We start from the raw sequence: 22,285 nt of genomic DNA, 5'->3' as shown, positions 1-22,285 counted from the left end.
CGCCATGCCTATTTGGATCAAAAGGTGCAGGCTATCTACTGGTACCTCATATCGTGAAGGCTACATCAGGGGGCAGAGCCTTTTCTTACAAATCCCCCCAGTTATGGAATAGCCTTCCAAGTAGTGTTCAGGACTCAGACACAGTCTCAGTGTTTAAGTCTAGGCTGAAAACATATCTGTTTAGTCAAGCCTTTTGCTAATAGTTTTATTAGGTAAAGGAGTAGATCTGGAGGGCCCTCAGGCATAGACTGTTTTGGTAAACTGGGATGTATGGATGCTGTCATCCCCCACTCACTTGCTCACTCGTCATAGTTAGTTTTGCCGGAGTCCCTGCTTGCATGCAGCGCAAAATGTATATTGTTCTTACTCATCAGGTGACATTGGGCATACCGAACAACCTGTGTTTTATCAACCCCCCCCCCCCACACACACTATCTGTCCCTCTGAGTTACATGTTGATCCTGCTATCGAAATGCTGACCTCTTCCTGGTTTCACAGTTATACTTTGTGACTATATAGGACACTGTTATAGAAGCAAATTATTTATAATCACGTTCTGTTATCACTCAAATGAGGATGGGTTCCTTTTTTAGTCTGGTTCCTCTCGACGTTTCTTACTCATGTCGTCTTGAGTTTTTCCTTGCCACCGTTGCCACAGGCTTGCTCACTGGGGATAGATAGGGGATAAAATTAGATCATGCTTAAAGTCTTTAAATTTTTGCACAGCTGCTTTGCGACAGTGTCTATTGTTACATTCTTAAAGCGCTATAAAAATAAACGTGACTTCCAATCCAACCACAGGATTATTTATTACGCTGCACGTATGTGCGCGATTGGGATAACCAAATCAGCCTGTACCAATTACAAGCATGTCAAACAGTTCTCTCTATCAGATCATCATCCTGAAATTTGCTAAAATTTCTGTTTTTGTGCTATAGCATATGCTGTAGTATCGTTTATCGTCGTGCTATTAAATATGAACGAATGTTTTCAAATCGTGATTCGTTCGAACTTGTGAATCGTTTCACTTGACTCCCTTAAATGAGTTGGTCTTTGAGTACCGATTCATTCGTCTCTGTTCCTAGGCTCGAGTAAATTTACTACGCGTAAAAGCAACAATAAAAGAAGGCGAGGATAAGTTCACGAAAGAAACTAGATTCAAATGTTCTTTCTAACTTGTTACTTGTAGTTATCTGGTGTTCAGGTGAAGAAAATTATAGGAAATCGTTTTATTTAGCTAGTTAGCGAGGTATGGCCGACATCGATAAACTCAACATAGACAGCATCATACAGCGCCTGCTGGAAGGTAAGCTTAAATATATGTCAGTTTAAATTTTCTTACAAGCTGGTTAAAATCTATTATTAGTATCTGGGTAGTGTACGCTTTGCTATGTTGGGTAATTGTGGAAATGGTAGGGCCTAGGTTTGGTTGACAAGGGTAGATGGGTGGCATGGGCGATTATGGCTAACTAGCCACACTGAGATTATTCTGTTAGTTTTAAGGTGTTAGTATTGTGTAGTCTGTGTGGAGTTAAAGATAGCTGGCAATGACTGGGCAGCTAATGGACATCAGTGGATAGGAATGACGTTTTTTAAAAATAGCTTAGTGTTATCTATTTTTTAATTGTTCAGCACCAGGGAAACTAAGTAGCTAACGATAAGGTCTTTTTTGTGATTTACTGTGTTGATCGGGTATTTATTTTCTCGGCACTACGGTTGTGCTCGTAAGATTAGAAAAAATAGGTACCCAATGGGTACATGTGGCTACTGCTTATAAATAAAATTGATACAATGTCCATACAGTAAATATAGCATATATACATGTTATCAATTATACTATCCTCATTTCTTGCAGGCATCACCAAGCTGTGAGCAGCATCAGGGCTTTGTTCAAAATAGTCATGTGAACTAGATCTATTTTCAAGATAGTAAGAAAGCACTTGTTCATGAATTGTTGTAGCTTAAATATCTGCCAAAAAGCTAAAAAAAAAAAAAAAAACCCAAAACTTACAAAACCTTTCATTTGATCTTTTAGAAGAACAAAACAAAAGCTGTGGTAATCGAAAGGTAATTTTTCTTAAAATGTACACGACTTACTTGATGTGGAATGGTTCACCAAAGCTACTGAGCTTTGGTGAACCATGAGGTGAATTTCGTTTATCTTTTTATCTGTCCGATACTACGAAGTTCTAATGAGGTTTTTCTTATTTCATTTCTAGTTCTGATTAGTTCCGAAGTTTATCAAGAAATAGAACGGGTAATTGAACTTGATCAGGATAAGCGCTAATTGGTTTTTACGTTTTGTTTTTTTTTGCTATTGTTACACTCATTCTTACATTCTTGTACTTGTTTTTGTGTACCTTTTGATAACGTGAGATCAGCTGTTCAAATTGCGAGATCATGATTTGCCGTTCTGGCGATTTGTAATACTTATGTGCATACGCGTTGTTACACTCATTCTTACAACATGATGATGATAATAAGAGATCAACTGTTCATATCACGAGATCACGATTCACTGTTCTGGTGATTGTAATGCTTATGCGCATGCATTATTGTAATCCTTATGCGCAGTGTGCCATTGTTACATTCTTACAACACGATGACACAGTGGCTACCGTCGCTGAATGAGGTAGTTGCCATGAAAATGTCGAGGTTGCAATCACTAGACAGACACAAAGCATTAGCTGTCTTGCTCTGTGATTAACTGGATAAGACATTAAAGTGCTTGCTAGTTAATTAAGAGTATTGACAACAAATGGCCAGCGCTTTCCCTCCAGTGTGGCAGTAGCAGTTCCAAAGATTTAAGAATTCTCATTTCAGTGGCTAATTATAAACCTGCTTTTAGCATTCAGTTGACTTTGTTTTGTTGGCAATTTTTGTAGGTTAACTAGACTAGCTAACTTTACGTAGAACGGTGTTCCATACACTGTTTAGGCATTTTCTTATTCTATCAGATATTACGGAAATGGCCTACTTTTTCCAGGTTGTAATGATCATTTGGGCTATGTTGCCAACTACTTTCGATAGAAAGGAGTTAAAGCCTGTTTGAAAAGTAGCCAAAGTCGCTCGATTGCGTCATGCACCAGTTCTCATGTTGGTGACAATCACGTCGCAGGCCTAGACATTACGCATTTACCACTGGTGGCCCATTGGGCCAGTGGAATTGAAAAGTTACTGGCCCAAATGGAAAATGTGGTGGCCTGATTGTGCGCGGTACCCGGACCACAGCTGCTGCAAGCACCATAGGTGCTTGCACAAAGAGGGGGGTCCAGGGGACCTCCCTTGGAAAATTTTGATTTTTCAATTCATATTTGTGCATTCTGGTGCATTTTAAGGTGAAATTAATGAAAATAAGATTATTCATATTTTGCTAACATTATTATATCTTTACTGTTTGTTCACATTGATTTCATTGTTTGCATTTCTTGTTCTATCAATTTCTTAGTTATGTTTAAAAATTTCCTTTGTTCTTGTTCTCTGTTCGTTTAACACATGCTGTTGATTACTGTTTTACATTAACAAATGTTTGTATAAGTTTTAGAATAAGCCAAGTTTTGCCTCACCATGCAACTAACTTGTTTATAGAATAAGCTTTGCCTGTAACCCACCCTGTGTGATGTAGACATATTTTCCTTTTTTGTCATGGTTTCAGCTTTGGCTCATATATTCTTAACATTGTAGATATTGAATTCTCACCACTGTAGATATTCTAATAGAAATAGAGGTACAATGAACTTTTTACATACACCTTTATATAATAGCCACAAGACACACACAGGCCAGTCCCAAGTCTGGATGAAAGGTGAGGGTGGCACACTAACCCTTATCAAGCTGGATTTAAATGGGCATTTTTATTGCCCATGAAGAAGTTTTATTTCTTAATTAATAAAATATCATGAGAATCACTGACAAACCATACATTTCCTGAAAGGGTGGACTTTGGGGAATAATCTAGTGAGATTTTTGCAAAGCCTTACCTGCTCGGGGGTGATTTATAACCCTAATTACCTGTTAATTAGCTAATTAACAGGTATGCTCAGGCGAGCCAAAAAGGAGTGAAATGTTGTATTTTTTTAATAAGACAAGATATAAACACCAAATTTTCAGGATACGTCCTTGGAGGAACTAGTAGTAAATTTTTGCAAATTCAGCTAATTTGCATAAACCATTGCCATGGCAACAGCAGATACCCTAGCAACTGGGGGTATACTGGGTTTAGCATGGTCTGGTTCTACCAGAGAGGGTCAGAATAGTTATTTTTGTTGTAATGAACTAATGTAGACCTAGTTTGGCTATTTTGATAGATTTCATCATCTTTGGATATTTCAATAATGTAATATATGGGATCAGATCTCATTCATCTCATTATCTCTAGCCGCTTTATCCTTCTACAGGGTCGCAGGCAAGCTGGAGCCTATCCCAGCTGACTACGGGCGAAAGGCGGGGTACACCCTGGACAAGTCGCCAGGTCATCACAGGGCTGACACATAGACACAGACAACCATTCACACTCACATTCACACCTACGGTCAATTTAGAGTCACCAGTTAACCTAACCTGCATGTCTTTGGACTGTGGGGGAAACCGGAGCACCCGGAGGAAACCCACGCGGACACGGGGAGAACATGCAAACTCCACACAGAAAGGCCCTCGCCGGCCCCGGGGCTCGAACCCAGGACCTTCTTGCTGTGAGGCGACAGCACTAACCACTACACCACCGTGCTGCCCGGGATCAGATCTAATTTACCACATTATTTTATCTGTTCTATTTCAGTCATAGCAACCAACATTTATACTTCATTCTTTACTCACTAAAAGTTGATACATGTGTAGCCATATTTCTTGGCAGTGTATCCTGAAATTTTGATATTAATATACAAAGTCTGAATGATTTTACACCATCTGAAGCTAAAACGCGTGTGTTGAAATGCTGTTTCACGATTTGGCGAGTTGTAAACAGAGCGTGACGTCGCGCACTCTGATTGGCTGCCGAGTTCAAAATGAAGCCATTCGTTAACACCCGATAGTTAATTTATGCACGATCGTATTTAAACTGTTTACCTGGCCTTTGGCCAGGTTGGGGAGCGTGGAGTTTGAACATATTTCTATTTGAATTTCACTGTTCTGATGGTCTCCTTGCCGCAACCGTCTTCAAGATGCTATTTTCCCGCCAAAATGACGCTTCCGAACACGAAGACGACACACTCCGAGCGTGACGAAAACAAAGATGGCGGACCTCGTATCGAAAAGGTGCATTTTATGAACAATTTCTTCACAATTCTGGGTAAAATATGGGCAATTCCATGTAAATGTCAACCTCACTATGCAAAAATAAAGCAGCATGTAATACATCAAAACCACTCCCAGAGATATCACCTAGGCCTGTATTTTACAGATGTGAATAAGTTGAACCAATTTGTAACCAACCTAATATGTCACTGTCAGTCTTTCTTTCTTATAATGTAAAACCCAAGCTAAAATCAACTTTGATCTTGTACAATTCTGTATTATTGCCACAAGCCACAGAAATATATGCTAAAATCCACAAAACAGCAAAACAATAGCCATCCTAAATATTATTTAAGAACTTTGATAGTTTTAGCTGATATTTAGTTTTTCAAAGGGTTATGGTGGTTAAATTGCTGATTTTCTAAACATATGCCATGTCTATTTCAGACGCGTTGCATCCATAACGCTGACTTTTCCTTCTGAAACTCTGCATGAAATACAAAATATTTTAAACAAAGATTTTTTTTAATATTCACCTTGGACCCCTCTATCAAATGGATATCTCCATTTTGACATTAGGTTTACAATTTCAGAGTTTGATAAAAATGTAGAGTCACCCAAGAAAAGTGATACTTTTTCTGTCACATCCATAACGCATCTTTTATTGGCATTTTCTGGCATGCCCTAGATGTACTATGGGAATTGTTCTTGTTCTATCACTTCTCCAGTATGGTACAGCCTTAAAATATGCAACACCTGTTTAAATACTGGGAGACGATAAAACATGCACTGGGTCATTTGTTGCCATTTTGAGTTCAAGTGTCACGTCCATAACGCTGGAATTGCTCTTATGAGTAATAAAATTTAATTTGTATTGAAAACGTACTGGCCCACCCAGGCCACTGTTTGGCCAAATTTAGTGGCCCGAACTGGCCCGAAAGACGTAAAAACATTACATTTTTTTTTCTGTTTGTTGTCAGACCACGGAACGAATTAGGTTATGTTCACATTATGAACAGTATCCTCTTCATTTTTATTATACTGTCACTTTCATTTTTGTACTTTTCACTTTCGCTTTCCTTTTTCCGTTTTTTTTTCTTTCTTTTTTCGGAAGAACGCTGAGACCGGAAGCTTTCTTTTTCTCTCCTCCTGTGTAAAGTCCACAAGCGGAGGCCATCTGATCTGCTTTAATATCAACAGATCTTCATTTAAGGTACGTGAATCTTTTCATCATGGCACACCTTCAGCCTGTTCAGTGTGCTGAGTGCAGGATGTTTAGTCATTCTTCCTCCGTCACTAGCGATAGCTCTATTAGCTTTACTTGTGATAAGTGCAGATTAGTTAGCTCTCTGACGGAGAAGATTACAGTGCTAGAAGTGCGTGTCCAGGCTTTAGAGTAGGTTAGTGAGCGTGAGAACAGTGTAGTTTCTGTTAGGGAAAGTCTGGACGCCCTAGGTGGAGTTAGCAATCCCCCAACTCCGGCATTAGAGCCCTTACAGCGGGGCGAAGGGGTGACGGCTCGGCGGCATAAGCGTAGAGCCAAAGCTACCGCTGAGGCTCGCCCACGGGAGCACCACTCCTCTCCGCGTCACGTGTCGAACAGGTTTGCTCTCCTTAGTGATGCACCCACTGAGAAACCTGAAAGAGCTCTGGTTATAGGGGACTCTATCATACAGCACGTGAAATTAGCTCAGCCTTTAGGGGCACCAGCAGCTTTAGTCAGGTGTATACCGGGAGCCAGGGCGCCGGACATAGCAGGTAATCTTAGGGTCCTAGGCAAGCACAGGTTCTCAAAGATAGTTATCCATGCAGGAGCTAATGATATACGCCTTCGTCAGTCTGAGGTTACTAAGAGTAACTTTGTAGAGGTGTTTAAATTAGCGAAGGCGATGTCCGATGCTGTAGTATGCTCTGGCCCCATCCCAATGCGGCGTGGCGATGTAGCTTACAGCAGGTTATGGTCGCTGAACTGCTGGCTGTCCAGGTGGTGCTCTGAAAACAGTGTGGGCTTTATAGATAATTGGGCTAATTTTGAGGGCACTGCTGGCCTGTTAGGGCGGGACGGTATCCATCCCACTCGGGAAGGTGCTGCTCTCATTTCCTGCAGCATAGGTCATAGTCTCAGAACAGGCCTAGTTAATTTCTGACAATCCAGAGCCAAGGCCAGGGAGCAGACGAACAGGCTAAACCGACTGTCTGCTAGCTGCACAGAGTCGTCACTCAGGGCCCACTACATCGAGACTGTGTCTATTCCCCGAGCTCAACAAAAAGGTAGAAATTTTCAGAGAGTTTGTTCCAGTAACCTAATCAATATAAAATTAGATCAGACTGACTGTACAGCTGCTGCCAGCACCTTTGATCTAAAGGTGGGGCTATTAAATATTAGATCTCTTACATCTAAAGCGCTAATGGTTAATGAACTCATTACTGATCAGGAGTTTAATGTACTGTGTTTAACAGAAACATGGATTAAGCCAAATGAATATATAGCATTAAATGAAGCGAGTCCTCCTGGATACAGTTATATACACCAGCCTCGTCTAACTGGCAGAGGAGGAGGCGTCGCGGTTATTTATAACGATTATCTAGGTGTAACACACAAACCTGGTTATAAATTTAATACATTTGAAGTTCTTCATACTCATATAATGTATGTAGCCTCGAAAAATAAGTCTACCCAGTTAATTCCATTGCTTATTATTTACAGGCCCCCGGGGCCATATTCTGAGTTTCTTTCTGAATTTGCAGATTTTATCTCAGATTTGGTAATTTCCTTAGACAAAGCTTTAGTTGTCGGAGATTTTAATATTCACTTCGATAACCCAGAAGACCCTTTAAAAACAGCGTTTGTGTCCATCTTAGATTCAGTCGGGATTAAGCAGAATGTCATAGGACCGACTCATAATGGTGGTCACACCTTTGATCTAATACTAACATTCAGATTAAACGTAGACAATATAGTCATACTTCCACAGTCTGAAGTTATCTCAGATCATTGTCTCATCTCATTCAAAATATGTCTGAGTAATAATATATGCACCTCACCACGCTACTGTATTAAACGTACTTTCACGTCAACTACTGCACAGAGTTTTATAAATGATCTCCCAGAGCTGTCAACTTTGATTGGGTCACTGTCAGCCCCTGCAGAACTTGATCAGGCAACTGAATGCTTAGAGTCAACATTCTGCCATACTTTAGATAATGTAGCTCCTCTAAAAAGGAAAATGGTCAGAGACAAAAAATTAGCACCCTGGTATAATGATGACACTCGCACATTAAAACAGACCACTCGAAAATTGGAACGTAAATGGCGTCAAACAAAATTGGTAGTGTTCAAATTAGCTTGCAAGGAGAGCTTCCTGAAGTATAGAAAAGCTCTTAGTGCTGCGAGAGCAACATATTTCTCCTCCCTAATAGAAGATAACAAAAATAATCCTAGATTCCTATTTAATACTGTAGCAAAATTAACCAGGAATAAGTCCACTATCAACACATGCACACCTGCAGTATGTAGTAGCAACTAGGGCTGGGCGATTCACCCCCAAAAAAAACCCTTCGATTTTTTAATAAAAAACTCGATTCACGATTCGATTCAATGACCACCTTCAAAATAAAATGACTGCTCACGGTAAATGTATTTCCAAAACACATTTATTTTCATAAGAGGCTTCAATAACTGTATTCAACAAAAAAAGTGCTTGTGCACTGTAGTTTTATGGACCCGCACTCCAATGAGCTATTAAAGAGCCCAAAGCCTGAGGTAACACATCCAATAAAAAAACTCAACTGTTAATTTTAAAGAAGTGCAAACATTCTTCATAAGGAGCCTAGCAATAACAGCAGGCTTCAAACATTCCATAAACATCTTAATAGAAATGTAAAAAAGTAAGTGCAGACATTCTTTGTGAGGAAAAGGAGCCTAGCAGCAACAGCAGGCTTCAAACATTCCATTTAACATCTTAATTGAAAACAAAAAAATACTCTTGATGAACTGTATGTGTGTGTGGGAGGGAGGGAGAGAGAGAACTCTGCCTCTGTGTGTATGTGTGCATGAGAGAGAGAATTGTGTGTGTGTGTGTGGGGGGGGGACTCTGCCTCTGTGTGTATGTGTGTGCATGAGAGAGAGAGAGAGAATTGTGTGTGTGTGTGTGTGTGTGTGTGTGTGTGTGTGTGAGTGTGTGTATGAGAGATGTGCGTGTATGAGAGAGAGAGAGCGGGCAAGCATACTGTGTGTATGGATACTGTAGTGAATCCTTCCTCTTGTTGCAAAAATTTCAAAAGCTAGTGCAGACATTCTTTTTAAACATTTTTCGCAAGAAAAATGAGCCTATCCACAACATCAGGCTTCAGACAAGCTCGGTTGCAGGTAACTATACCCCCACCCACACTAAAAACTCTCTCCGATGGAGCGCTAGTTGCTGGAATGGCGAGATATTTTCTGGCCAGGCGACTGAGTCTGCTGAAGTTGGGCTCATGCCGCTTCCACCAATCAAGTGGGTCAGTGTCAGGGTCCACCTCAGGACCCAGTAAGTAGGATGTCAGCTCTGCTTCAATTCTGTCCTTTTCTGACTTGTAGGACTGTGACCCAGCAGCAGGTGCTGCTTTCTTGAAGAAAGCAGCTAAATTTTTTTTCTTTGGGGAGCTCTTCTCCAGCGGTTGCTCAGTAGGGCGCTCATCCAGGCAAAGATCCGCAAGCTCATTTATGGCGCTCTCCTTGATTTTGTCCAATTTTCCAGGGGTGATGTAGGTGGTGTGGAATCTTGGGTCCATCATTGATGCCATGTCTAAGAGTTAATCATTCTCTGGATCGCTGTACTTGTCTTCCAAGTAGCTGAGAATGTTCCTCTTGATTGTAGTGGTGAGGGGTAGGTCACCCTCTTGTGCCTGCAGGAGGTTGGTTCGGAAGAGATGTAGTACGGGTTTGATACAGGACACACTCACATATGACTCCCCTGATAACGCATCTGTGAATTCTTGGAGGGGCTGTATGGCTTTGTTTATGGCTTCTAGCACCTCAAGATCCTGCCACGTTGGAATGAGATGGCGTGTTTTCTTGTCACCCGCTAGTATGCGGGTTATGGCCTTCTCTTGTTCCAAAAAGCGTTCTATCATTTTTTTGACGCGAACCCCATCTGGTTGGGGACTCTGTTATCAGCTGATGAGGAGGAAGGCCAAGCTCAGTTTGCAGTTCAGCCATGTCCCTTCGTTTCTTCCAACTGTACGAAAAGGCTGAAACTGCCTTTCGGCACAGTCCTAGGGCACGATCTGTTTTATCATCTTTAACACCATTCACTGCAACAAAGAAGAATAAGAAGGAGAAACAATATTTAGTCAGGATTTTTAAAAGCACATCAATACACACAAAGCTTCTACTTTTATCATATAGAAACCTGTGATCCTTTAAAATGTGATTCAGATAATACCAGATCTCACCAGTATTAATTTTGTCATCCATTTTTCAATTTAGACTTAGTCTTGTGTCAAAGCTCGTTCTTAGTCATTTTTGTTAGTCAAAATTCAGTTTACTTAAAGTCTCAAAGGCTCATTGATTAACATGTTTTTGTCTCCTCTAGTCTGGCAAAATGAACACTGGATCTCACTTAAATGTTAAATGGTGACAAATGGATCAATCAGACGTTTTTGGGGCTCAAACTACAACCCCAGATAATATGATATCCATGTACATTAATTTGCAATAGTAGTTAGAATGAATATGCTTTCTACATAATCCAGTAACCCCACATAACGTGTTTTTTTTTTTTTTTTTTTTTTTTGCTGTGGTAACCACCCTGACGTGTGCTAAAAAGTCATTAATCCAAATACCATAATCCAGAAAGCTTTTACTGTAATGCACCAAGTTATATCATAAACATACCTATGGCATTATGGAGTCGATGCCCAAAGCATTTCAGGTTAGGCCAGTTGTTGTCTTTCATGGCTTTAATTACGTTGGAGCCGCTGTCGGTTGTGATGCAGGTCAGTCGCTCCTCGGGAAGGCTCCAGCTGCTGAGTGCGTCTTTTAACTCGAGAGCTATGCTTTCGCCTGTATGATCCTGCGGGAAGTATGAGGTTTGTAGACACACACTTCGAATTTTCCAACTTTCGTTGACGTAGTGAACCGTAAGGCTCATGTACGGCTGCATGGTTCGACTAGACCACAAGTCCGTAGTGGCAGCATAAAAATCAATTCCTTGCAACTCGCTTAACACCTTCTGTCGAGTAAGATTGTACAGTTGAGGAAGCGCAACACCCGAAAAGTACTTGCGGCTAGGAACGTTGTACCGAGCATCCAGAACCTTTAGCATATGCTGAAACCCCCTCTTCTCTACTGAATAAATCGGAAGCATGTCGGTGGCTATGAAGTATGTAATTGCATCCGTAATAGCTTTCCATCTTGCCCCACTCTTCTCGTACGGGACACAGCTTGAAAAGCTTTGCGGTAGAGTGGATTGTTTGGCAGATGTTGACTTAGCAGTGGAAGTACGGCTAGGAATGCTTTCTTTCCGTAGAACGCAGCATTTCTCCCATTCGGCGGGATGTTTTCGTTTCAAGTGTTGAAACAGATTTGTCGTGCTGCTGCAGGTAACGACAACTGGTTTCAGACACACTTTGCAAAGCGGTGTTGTTGGCTTTTCATCTGTTTCAGCAAAGCAGTACCAGTTCCAGATTACTGATGTAGTTGTGCCTATTTTGGGCAGGAGCCTCTCTTTCTCATCGTCTTCACTCGCCATGTTTGTTTGAACTAGAGAAACTGCAGGACGTGTACGGAAAGCCTCGAGGGTTCTTTGGCGAATGTAAAAATGCGTGCGCTGCGGGCTTGCGGCCTGGAAATTGATGTCAGGACAGTGGATTGGTGAATATAAAAATGACATGCGTGCACCATGGTCTTGGAAACATGAACGACAAAGGATAGTGCATTGGCGAATGTAAAAAATGATATGCCTGCGCCGTGGGCTATAAAACATGAGCGACACATAGACAGTGGATAAATAAATAAATAAATAAACCGTAAAACTCGAGTTTCTTAAAAAATGAATCGATTTCACGTGCCCACTCGATTTTAAAACCGCATCGATTTTTTGCCCAGGCCTAGTAGCAACGACTTTATGAATTTTTTTAATGACAAAATTGAGAATATCCGACAAAAAATTCAAACTACTAATTTAAGGTTAGACAATGAAAGTGACCTTGTAGTTAACAATATAACTGTATCAGATCATCAGTTAGAATGTTTTACTCCCCTAAAAGAAACTGAATTACTTTCATTAATCTCTACATCAAAAGCCTCAACTTGCGTACTAGATCCCTTACTGACACATCTATTCAAACAGATAATGCCTGGAGTAATTGAACCGCTTCTAAAAATAATAAATTCTTCTCTTATGATTGGCTATGTACCCAAATCCTTTAAACTAGCAGTTATCAAACCCCTGATTAAAAAACCTGACCTTGATCCCTGTCAGCTGTCCAATTATCGGCCAATATCAAACCTCCCCTTTATCTCCAAGATTCTTGAAAAAGCTGTGGCACAGCAGTTATGCTCATATTTACATAGGAATAACATCCATGAAATGTATCAGTCAGGATTTAGACCTCATCATAGCACAGAGACAGCACTGGTTAAAGTAGTAAACGACCTACTGTTGGCGTCTGATCAGGGCTGTGTCTCACTACTTGTGTTGCTTGACCTTAGTGCAGCATTTGATACCATTGATCATTCCATTCTTCTGGATAGACTAGAAAATGTTGTGGGAGTTAAGGGAATGGCCCTCTCCTGGCTCAGGTCTTATCTAACTGATCGTTATCAGTATGTTGATATAAATGGTGATATTTCTAGATGTACCGAGGTAAAGTTTGGTGTTCCACAAGGTTCTGTCTTGGTTCCACTGCTTTTTTTCTCTATATATGTTATCTCTGGGCGATATTATTCGTAAACATTGTATTAGTTTCTACTGTTATGCTGATGACACACAGTTGTATGTCTCTGCAAAACCTGATGAGTGACACCAGCTTAATAAAATTGAGGTATGTGTTAAGGACATTAGACACTGGATGCTTATTAATTTCCTTCTGCTTAACTCTGACAAGACTGAAGTACTTGTGCTAGGACCACATACAGCTAGAAGTAAGTTTTCTGATTACACAGTAACTCTGGATGGCCTTTCTGTTTCTTCACGTGCAGCAGTAAAAGACCTCGGAGTGATTATTGACCCCAGTCTTTCATTCGAAACTCACATTGATAACATCACCCGGATAGCTTTCTTTCATCTCAGAAATATTGCAAAGATAAGAAATTTAATGTCATTGCATGATGCAGAAAAACTAGTCCATGCTTTCGTTACCTCCAGGTTGGATTATTGTAATGCCTTACTGTCTGGATGTTCCAATAAGTGCATAAACAAGCTCCAGTTAGTTCAAAATGCAGCAGCAAGAGTCCTTACTAGAACTAGAAAATATGACCACATCACGCCTGTCTTGTCCACACTGCATTGGCTCCCAATCAAGTTTCGTATTGATTATAAAATACTACTATTGACCTTTAAAGCACTAAATGGTCTCGCACCACAGTACCTGAGTGAACTTCTGCTCCTCTATGACCCGCCACGCCTACTTAGATCAAAAGGTGCAGGCTATCTGCTGGTACCTCGTATAGTGAAGGCTACATCAGGGGGCAGAGCCTTTTCTTACAAAGCCCCACTGTTATGGAACAGCCTTCCAAGTAATGTTCGGGAATCAGACAGTCTCAGCATTTAAGTCTAGGCTGAAAACATATCTGTTTAGTCAAGCCTTTTGTTAATGGTGTTTATGAGGTAAAGGAGTAGATCTGGAGGGTCCTCAGACATAGTGTTTTGGTAAACTGGGATGTATGGATGCTGTCAGTCCCCACTCGCTTGCTCACTCGAGTTTGTTGACGGTGTAGTGGCTGGCTACTTTATGTCCCGGGGCTCCCTCATGCCTGTGTTACCTTCTGGCTCTCTCCTTTTAGTTATGCTGTCATAGTTAGTTGCCGGAGTCCCTGCTTGTACTCGGTGCAATATGTATACTGTTCCTACTTATTCAGGTGACATTGGGCATACCTAACCACCTGTGTTTTCTTTCTCTCCCCCCCACCCCAAATCTGTCCCTCTGAGTTACATGGAGTCAACAGGAAATCTTTTGGTGGAGATGGTGGGGACCTCGACTGGCTATCGTAGCCTGCAGGGAATCGGCCATCAGACATTCTGTCGCATGTCCCAGACCCGGTGAAATGTAACTGAATTGTCTTGGCCAGGCCTAAGGGTCCCATCTGCATCTCATCATTGCTGAGGAGTGTGCTCCCATCACCCAATCAAGCATCCAGCCAGAGCAGGTCATGATATATTTTTTACCATATTAACATGCCATTGTGTGTTATGCCTGATGTAAAGACTCTCGTCTCTGCGAGCCTACCACACAGATTTAATACTTGTCATTTTTAGGGCATACCTAACAACGTGTTTTCTTTCTCTCCCCCCCCCCCCCCCCCCATCTGTCCCTCTGAGTTACATGTTGATCCTGGGATTGAGATGCTGGCCTCTTCTGCCCCTCGGACCTGCTTGATCCATCCTGGTGCTCTGTGTCTGGTCGGAGTTTTATCGCCCCACTTCTGTGAAGGACGGCCCCATGAGGACAGTTGAGGGTTATACCTGTTAAAACTGTTAATATTATAGTCAGCCTGTCTGTTGTTGCCCAAATGAGGGTGGGTTCCCTTTTGAGTCTGGTTCCTCTCGAGGTTTCTTCATGTCGTCTGGGGGAGTTTTTCCTTGCCACCGTCGCCACAGGCTTGCTCATTGGGGATAGATTAGGGATAAAATTAGCTCATGTTTTAAGTCGTTCAAATTCTGTAAAGCTGCTTTGCGACAATGTTTATTGTTAAAAGCGCTGTACAAATAAACTTGATGAACTTGACATTACAAGCCTCATTGTCAATTCCAATTTTTTGCTCAGATCGGGTTTGCCTATCTTGACAGTTCACATTCATAATTGCATGTGACCTGTTTCTAACTATAATGTGAACTCATCCATTCACGTGCACATTTTTCTTTTTTTTTTTTTTGGTACAAATCATCTGCATCTCCAACAAAAAATGCCATATTTGTAAGGCGATTTCATGGTGTTAAAACCGATTAAATGGATGCACTGGTAGCTAATGCTTGCATTACATTTTGCTCTGGATGATGAAGAGTTCATCAGGCCATCCTTAAAAAAAATCTGTTTCCTGTCCACCGGGTGAGCAAAAAAATTTTCAGTCGGGAGGGAGGGATTTTTATTTTTTTATTTTTTTTATGGATGGATAAGAAATCGCAATGCTGTTTGCTTTTTCTTTCAGTACTTTTTTATTACAAAAGCAGACACTCATCTCATCTTCTGCTTTATCTGGGACCGGGTCGCGGAGACAGCAGTCTAAGCATGGAAGCCCAAACTTCCCTTTCCCCAGACACCTCGGCCAGCTCCTCGGGAAGAACACCGAGGCGTTTCCAGGCCAGCCGAGAGACATAGTCCCTCCAGGGTGTCCTGGGTCTTCCCCGGGGCCTCCTCCCGGGGGGACATGCCTGGAACACCTCCCCAGGGAGGCGTCCAGGAGGCATCCGAAAAAGATGCCCGAGCCACCTCAGCTGATTCCTCTCGATGTGGAGGAGCAGCGGCTCTACTCCGAGCTCCTCCCGAGTGACTGTGCTTCTCACCCTATCTCTAAGGGAGCGCCCAGCCACCCTGCGAAGGAAACTCATTTCGGCCGCTTGTATCCGCGATCTTGTTCTTTCGGTCATTACCCACAGCTCATAACCATAGGTGAGAGTTGGAACGTAGATCGACCGGTAAATTGAGAGCTTTGCCTTTTGGCTCGGCTCCTTCACCACGACAGACCAGTAAAGTGACCGCATCACTGCAGAGGCTGCAGCGATCCGCCTGTTGATCTCGCGCTCCATCCTTCCCTCACTCGTGAACAAGATCCCGAGATACTTAACCTCCTCCACTTGAGGCAGGACTTCTCCACCAACCTGGAGAGGGCAAGCCACCCTTTTCCGGTCGAGAACCATGGCCTTGCACTTGGAGGTGCTGATTCTCATCCCAGCCGCTTCACACTCGACTGCAAACCGCCCCGGTGCATGCTGAAGGTCTTGGTTTGAAGAAGCCAACAGGACAACATCATCCGCAAAAAGCAGAGATGAAATCCTGTGGTTCCCAAACAGGTTTCCTTCTGGCCCCTGGCTGCACCTAGAAATTCTATCCATAAAAATTATGAACAGAACCGGTGACAAAGGGCAGCCCTGCCTGAGTCCAACATGCACTGGGAACAGGTCTGACTTACTGCCGGCAGTGCGAACCAGACTCTTGCTCCGTTCGTACAGGGACCGAACAGCCCTTAGCAAAGAGCCCCGAACCCCATACTCCCGAAGCACCCCCCACAGGATACCACGGGGGACACGGTCGAATGTCTTCTCCAGATCCACAAAGCACATGTGGACTGGTTGGGCAAACTCCCATGAACCCTCGAGCACCCTTAGAAGGGTATGCTGGTCCAGTGTTCTGCAACCAGGATGAAAACTGCATTGTTCCTCCTGGATCCTAGGTTCGACTATTGGTTAAATTCTCCTCTCCAGTACCCTGGAGTAAACCTTCCCTGGGAGGCTGAGAAGTGTGATTTCCCCTATAATTGGAGCACACTTTCCGGTCCCCTTTCTTAAAAAGAGGGACCACCACCCCAGTCTACCACTCCAGAGGCACTGTCCCCGACCAACACGCGATGTTGCAGAGGCGTGTCAACCAAGACAGCCCCACAACATCCAGAGACTTGAGATACTCAGGGTGGATCTCATCCACCCCCGGTGCCTTGCCATCGAGGAGCTTGCAAACCACCTCAGTGACTTCGGCTTTGGTAATGGGCGAGTCCACCTCTGAGTCATCAGCCTCAGTCTCCTCAATGGAAGACATGATGGTGGGATTGAGGAGATTCCCAAAGTATTCCTTCCACCACCTGACGATGTCCCCAGTCGAGGTCAACAGCTCCCCACCCGCACTGTAAACAGTGTTGGCAGAGTACTGCTTCCCCCTCCTGAGGCACCGGACTGTTTGCCAGAATTTCTTCGAGGCCGACCGATAGTCCTTCTCCATGGCCTCCCTGAACTCCTCCTAGTTCCAAGTTTTTGCCTCCGCAACTGCCTGAGCTGCAGCACGCCTGGCCTGCCGAGTCCCGGAGGTCAACATGGCCCGATAGGACTCTTTCAGCTTGACTACATCCCTTACTTCTGGTGTCCACTACCGGGTTCGGGGATTGCCACCACAACAGGCACCGGAGACCTTGCGGCCACAGCTCCGAACAGCTGCGTCCACAGTGGAGGTAGAGAATATGGTCCACTCAGACTCAATGTCCCCCCGCCTCCCTCGGAAGCTGGGAAAAGCTCTCCCAGAGGTGGGAGTTAAAGACCTCCCCAACAGAGTGCTCGGCCAGACGTTCCCAGCAGACCCTCACCATACGTTTGGGCCTGCCAGGTCTGTCCAGCTTCCTCTTCCGCCAGCGGATCCAACACACCACCAGGTGGTGATCAGTTGACAGCTCAGCCCCTCTCTTCACCCGAGTGTCCAAGACATAGGGCCGGAGATCAGATGAAACGACTACAAAGTCGATCATCGACCTCCAACCTAAGGTGTCCTGGTGCCACGTGCACTTATGGACACCCTTATGCTCGAACATGGTGTTCGTTATGGACAAACCGTGACTAGCACAGAAGTCCAATAACAAAACACCACTCGGGTTCAGATCGGGGAGGCCGTTCCTCCCAACCACGCCCCTCCAGGTGTCACTGTCATCGCCCACGTGAGCATTGAAGTCCCCCAGTAACACAATGGAGTCCCCAGTCTGAGCACTCCTCAGCACCTCTCCCAGGGACTCCAAGAAGGCCGGATACTCTATACTGCTATTCGGCCCGTAGGCACAAACAACAGCAAGAGCCCTCTCCCCAATCCGAAGGCGCAGAGAGGCGACCCTCTCGTTCACTGGGGTAAACTCCAACACATGGCGGCTGAGCTGGGGAGCTATAAGCAAGCCCACACCAGCCCGCCGCTGCTCACCATGGGCAACTCCAGAGAAGTGGAGAGTCCACCCCCTCTTGAGGAGTTGGGTTCCAGAGCCCAAGCTGTGCTTGGAGGTGGGCCTGATTATCTCTAGCCGGTACCTCTCAACCTCCCGCACAAGCTCAGGCTCTTTTCCCCCCCAGCGAAGTGACATTCCATGTCCCAACAGCTAGCCGCTGTGTCCAGGGATCAGGTCGTCGAGGCCCCTGCCTTCGACTGCCACCCAATCCACACTGCACCAGTCCCCTACTGCTACCTCTGTGGGTGGTGAACCCACAGGAGGTCGGGCCCATGTCACCTCTTTGGGCTGAGCCCGGCCTGGCCCCATGGGCAAAGGCCCGGCCACCAAGCGCTCGCAAACGAGCCCCAACCCCGGGCCTGGCTCTAGGGTGGGGCCCCGGCTGCGCCATACTGGGCAACATCATGGTCCTTGATTGTTTCTCCATAAGGGTTTTGGTGAACTGTTCTTGGTCTGGCCTGTCACCTAGGACCTGTCTGCCTTGGGAAACCTTGACAGGGGCATAATGCCCCCAACAGCATAGCTCCTTGGATCATTCAAGCACACAAACCCCTCCACCACAGTAAGGTGGCAGTTCTAGGAGGGGCAAAAGCAGACACATTTAATAAAATGACAGTTTAATCAATTGAAACTTGTACAAAAACTTTAAGTTAGCATTTTAAATGCTGACTGCAACATTTGCAGAACTTTTACAAAGGTACTTAAAATGTCCGACACACGGACTTTTTGTTGTTCTAAATCGACCGTTAGGCCTAGTTCAGATAAAATTACACTATTAAAATGATCACTGAATGATTTGTTTTTCTGAATATTTTGTTGTTTTTCTAGAATACCATTTTGTGATTTCACACTTAAGCAAATGTTTGAAAACTCTGGATCTCCTTCCTTCATGGTGGCTGCCATTTTTTTTGTGCCGCATGGCGCATGCGCAGAGCTGATTCAGTTCAGAGTGCGCGCACACTCGGCGGAGGCAGTAGTGTGTCGGAGGGAACAGAAGCAGAGATAACGCTTATTTTGTCTCCGGTAAACCAGTCTTCTCTCGTTCAATTACGTGCTGGCATCAAAAGACACCGTTGGTTGTAAATGAAACCAAACTGAGTCGTTGAAGTGTATTTTCATACACAAATGGAGAAATGTTCGCTGAGTGTTTGTGTAGCCACCACTGCAGACCATTGTCGTTGTTAATTCATGGCATGCTCAGCTGCGTGAATGTGTCATGCACCGAAAATAAGAGATTTACAAGCCAGGAACGCCTCATGATGCAATACGCAAGAAAAGAAAAGATTTACTGCCATTTTACTTTGTATTTGAGTAAAGTGAATAAATAAATGGTCTGTGGAAAATACATTTAATCCTGGGAACTGCGTGCACAGGAGTTTGTGTTTAACACCCCCCCCCCCCCCCCCCGGCTGGCTACTTATTTGTCATGGCTGGCAGTATGAGCCTTAGTGGAAAGCCCTGGGAATGCGTAAATGTCAAGTTCGATTTTAGATTTACGAACCCGAAAAAAATGTCGAAAAACCGGCGTTGCACTCACCCGGCCGGTGGACCAGAAACAGAACATTTTTTAATAATGGCCTCAGCTGTACATGATCAGGTCAAACAGGTGAAGGAAAAAAAAAAAGCTAAATGGTGTTTTTGCAGCAGTTGTAGATTTTCTCCTTTGTTTTGCTGCACTGCCAGTGCTGGCTGGCTGGTGAAGACCGGGTTCAGAGTATGTGCATTGTCAGAAAGCCATATAAATTCCAATCTGAATGTTCTGATTTATGTTGCATGACCACGAATGTGATGCATATCTGATTTGGAGCCACATATGAAAGTGACACAAATCTGATTTGAAAAAGGAGAATTTGTGTGTCCACACAGGCCTGAAAACATCATGCCTGTGTCACATTAAGGTGAAAAATCAGATTTGAGTCCCTTCAGCCTGGTAATGTGAATGTACAGTGACTTGCAAAAGTATTCATCCCCCTTGATGTTTGTTCTGTTTTGTTTACAAGCTGGAATTAAAATGGATTTTTGGGGGGTTAGCACCATTTGATTTACACAACATGCCTACCACTTTAAACGTGCACTTTTTTTTTTTTTTTTTTTATTGTGACACAAACAATAATTAAGATGGAAAAAACAGAAGTCTGGAGTGTGCCTAAGTATTCACCCCCTTTCATATAAAACCCCTAAATAAGAGCTGGTCCAGCCAATTCACTTCGTAAGTCACACAGTTGGTTGATTAAGATCCACCTGGGTGCAATCAGTGTCACATGATCTGTCATGATGTCTGTATGAATCAACCTGTTCTGGAAGGACTCTGACTCTGCAACACTACTAAACAAACAATATGAAAAGCAAAGAGCACTCAAAACAGGTCAGAGACAAAGTTATGGAGAAGTATAGATAAGGGTTGGGTCATAAATATTCCAAACTTTGAATATCCCAGGGAGCACCATTAAATCCATTATGGCACCACTACAAACCTGACAAGAGAAGGCTGTCCACCAAAACTCACAGACTGGGCAAGGAGGGCATTAATCAGAGATACAACAAAGACACCAACGATAACGCTGAGGGAGCTGCAAAGATCCACAGTGGAGATGGGAGTATCTGTCCATAGGACCATTTTAAGCCATACATTCCACAGAGTGGGGCTTTATGGAAGAGTGGCCAGAAAAAAAGTAATTGCTTTAAAAAAAAAAAAAATCATGTTTGGAGTTTGCCCAACAGCATGTGGCAGACTCCCCAAACACATGGAAGAAGATTCTCTGGTCAAATGAGACAAAAATTTAACTTTTTGCCCATCATGGGAAATGCCATGTGTGGTGTGAACCCAACACCCTGAGAACACTATCCCTACAATGAAGCATGGTGGCAGCAGCATCATGCTGTGGGGATGTTTTTCATCTGCAGGGACAGGAAAGCTGGTCAGGACTGAAGGAAAGATGGATGGCATTAAATACAGGGCAATTCTTCAGGAAAGCCTGTTGGAGTCAGCCAGAGGTTTCAGACTGGGATGAAGGTTCACGGTCCAGCAGGGCAATGACCCTAAATATGCCGTTAAAGCTGCACTGGAGTGGTTTAAAGGGAAACATAAATGTCTTGGAATGGCCTCGTTAAAGCCCAGACCTCAATCCAATTGAGAATCTATGGCATAGCTTGAAGATTGCTGTACACCAATGCAACTCCTCTAACTTGATGTTGGAGCAGTTTTGCCTTGAGGAATGGGCAAAAATCCCACTGGCTAGATGTGCTAAGCTAATAGAGACCTACCCCAAGAGACTTGCAGCTGTAATTATAGCAAAAGGTGGCTCTATAAAATATTGACTTTTGGGGTGGGTGGGGGTGAATACTTGTGCACACTCCAGACTTCTGTTTTTTTTCCCATCTTATTGTTTGTGTCACAAGAAATTAAAAAAAAGGTGCACCTTTAAAGTGGTAGGCATGTTATACCAAATGGTGCTAACCCCTCAAAAATCCATTTTAATTCCAGTTTGTAATGCAAAAAAACAGGACAAACACCAAGGGGGATGAATACTTTTGCAAGGCACTGTAGCCAAAGTGACTGAAAGGCAGCCCATTAAGACTGTTGTTAACCAGCAGTCATTTCCAAGTCATCTTCAAGTTGCTGCTCTGCACTTTTAAAATTCTGATTTTATCACTGCACCGTCATCTGACAAAATCCATATGCACACAAAGATAGTGGCTTTGCTTTTGTCTCTGTTTACATGCAAATTAATTGCTCAAAGTTAGAAGTGACAGGATATTTTCTTTATTTTTTTTTTTCTCATACAATTCACAGCCTTTGCCTGTTTGGGTCACAAATCACAAGAAGAATGTTCTGTTTTCAGTCAGGGATGATTATGCACAAGAGGCAGATTGGGCCTAATCCTTTTAATCATCCAGATCCAAAGATTTATTAAAAAAAAAAATTGGCAAGGACCGGTG

The 22,285-nt window shown here is 43.4% G+C and overlaps 1 protein-coding gene across 2 annotated transcripts in view; it reads left to right on the top strand.

The window, feature by feature from the left end:
* Positions 1 to 1,053: 1,053 nt before the first annotated feature.
* LOC132875667 (serine/threonine-protein phosphatase PP1-gamma catalytic subunit A) overlaps positions 1,054 to 22,285 on the top strand; it is a 322,481-nt gene continuing 301,249 nt past the window's right edge. For both annotated transcript variants that reach the window (XM_060912615.1, XM_060912614.1), the window contains exon 1: positions 1,054 to 1,306. In XM_060912615.1, the coding sequence (XP_060768598.1) occupies positions 1,252 to 1,306 (55 nt within the window). In that variant the 5' untranslated portion in view covers positions 1,054 to 1,251. The remainder of the gene's footprint in view (positions 1,307 to 22,285) is intronic.

The sequence above is a fragment of the Neoarius graeffei genome, chromosome 28 (assembly GCF_027579695.1).
Source record: "Neoarius graeffei isolate fNeoGra1 chromosome 28, fNeoGra1.pri, whole genome shotgun sequence".
Lineage (NCBI taxonomy): Eukaryota > Metazoa > Chordata > Actinopteri > Siluriformes > Ariidae > Neoarius > Neoarius graeffei.
The sequence above is the reverse complement of the archived record's forward strand: the minus strand, read 5'-3'. Positions and strand labels throughout refer to the sequence as shown.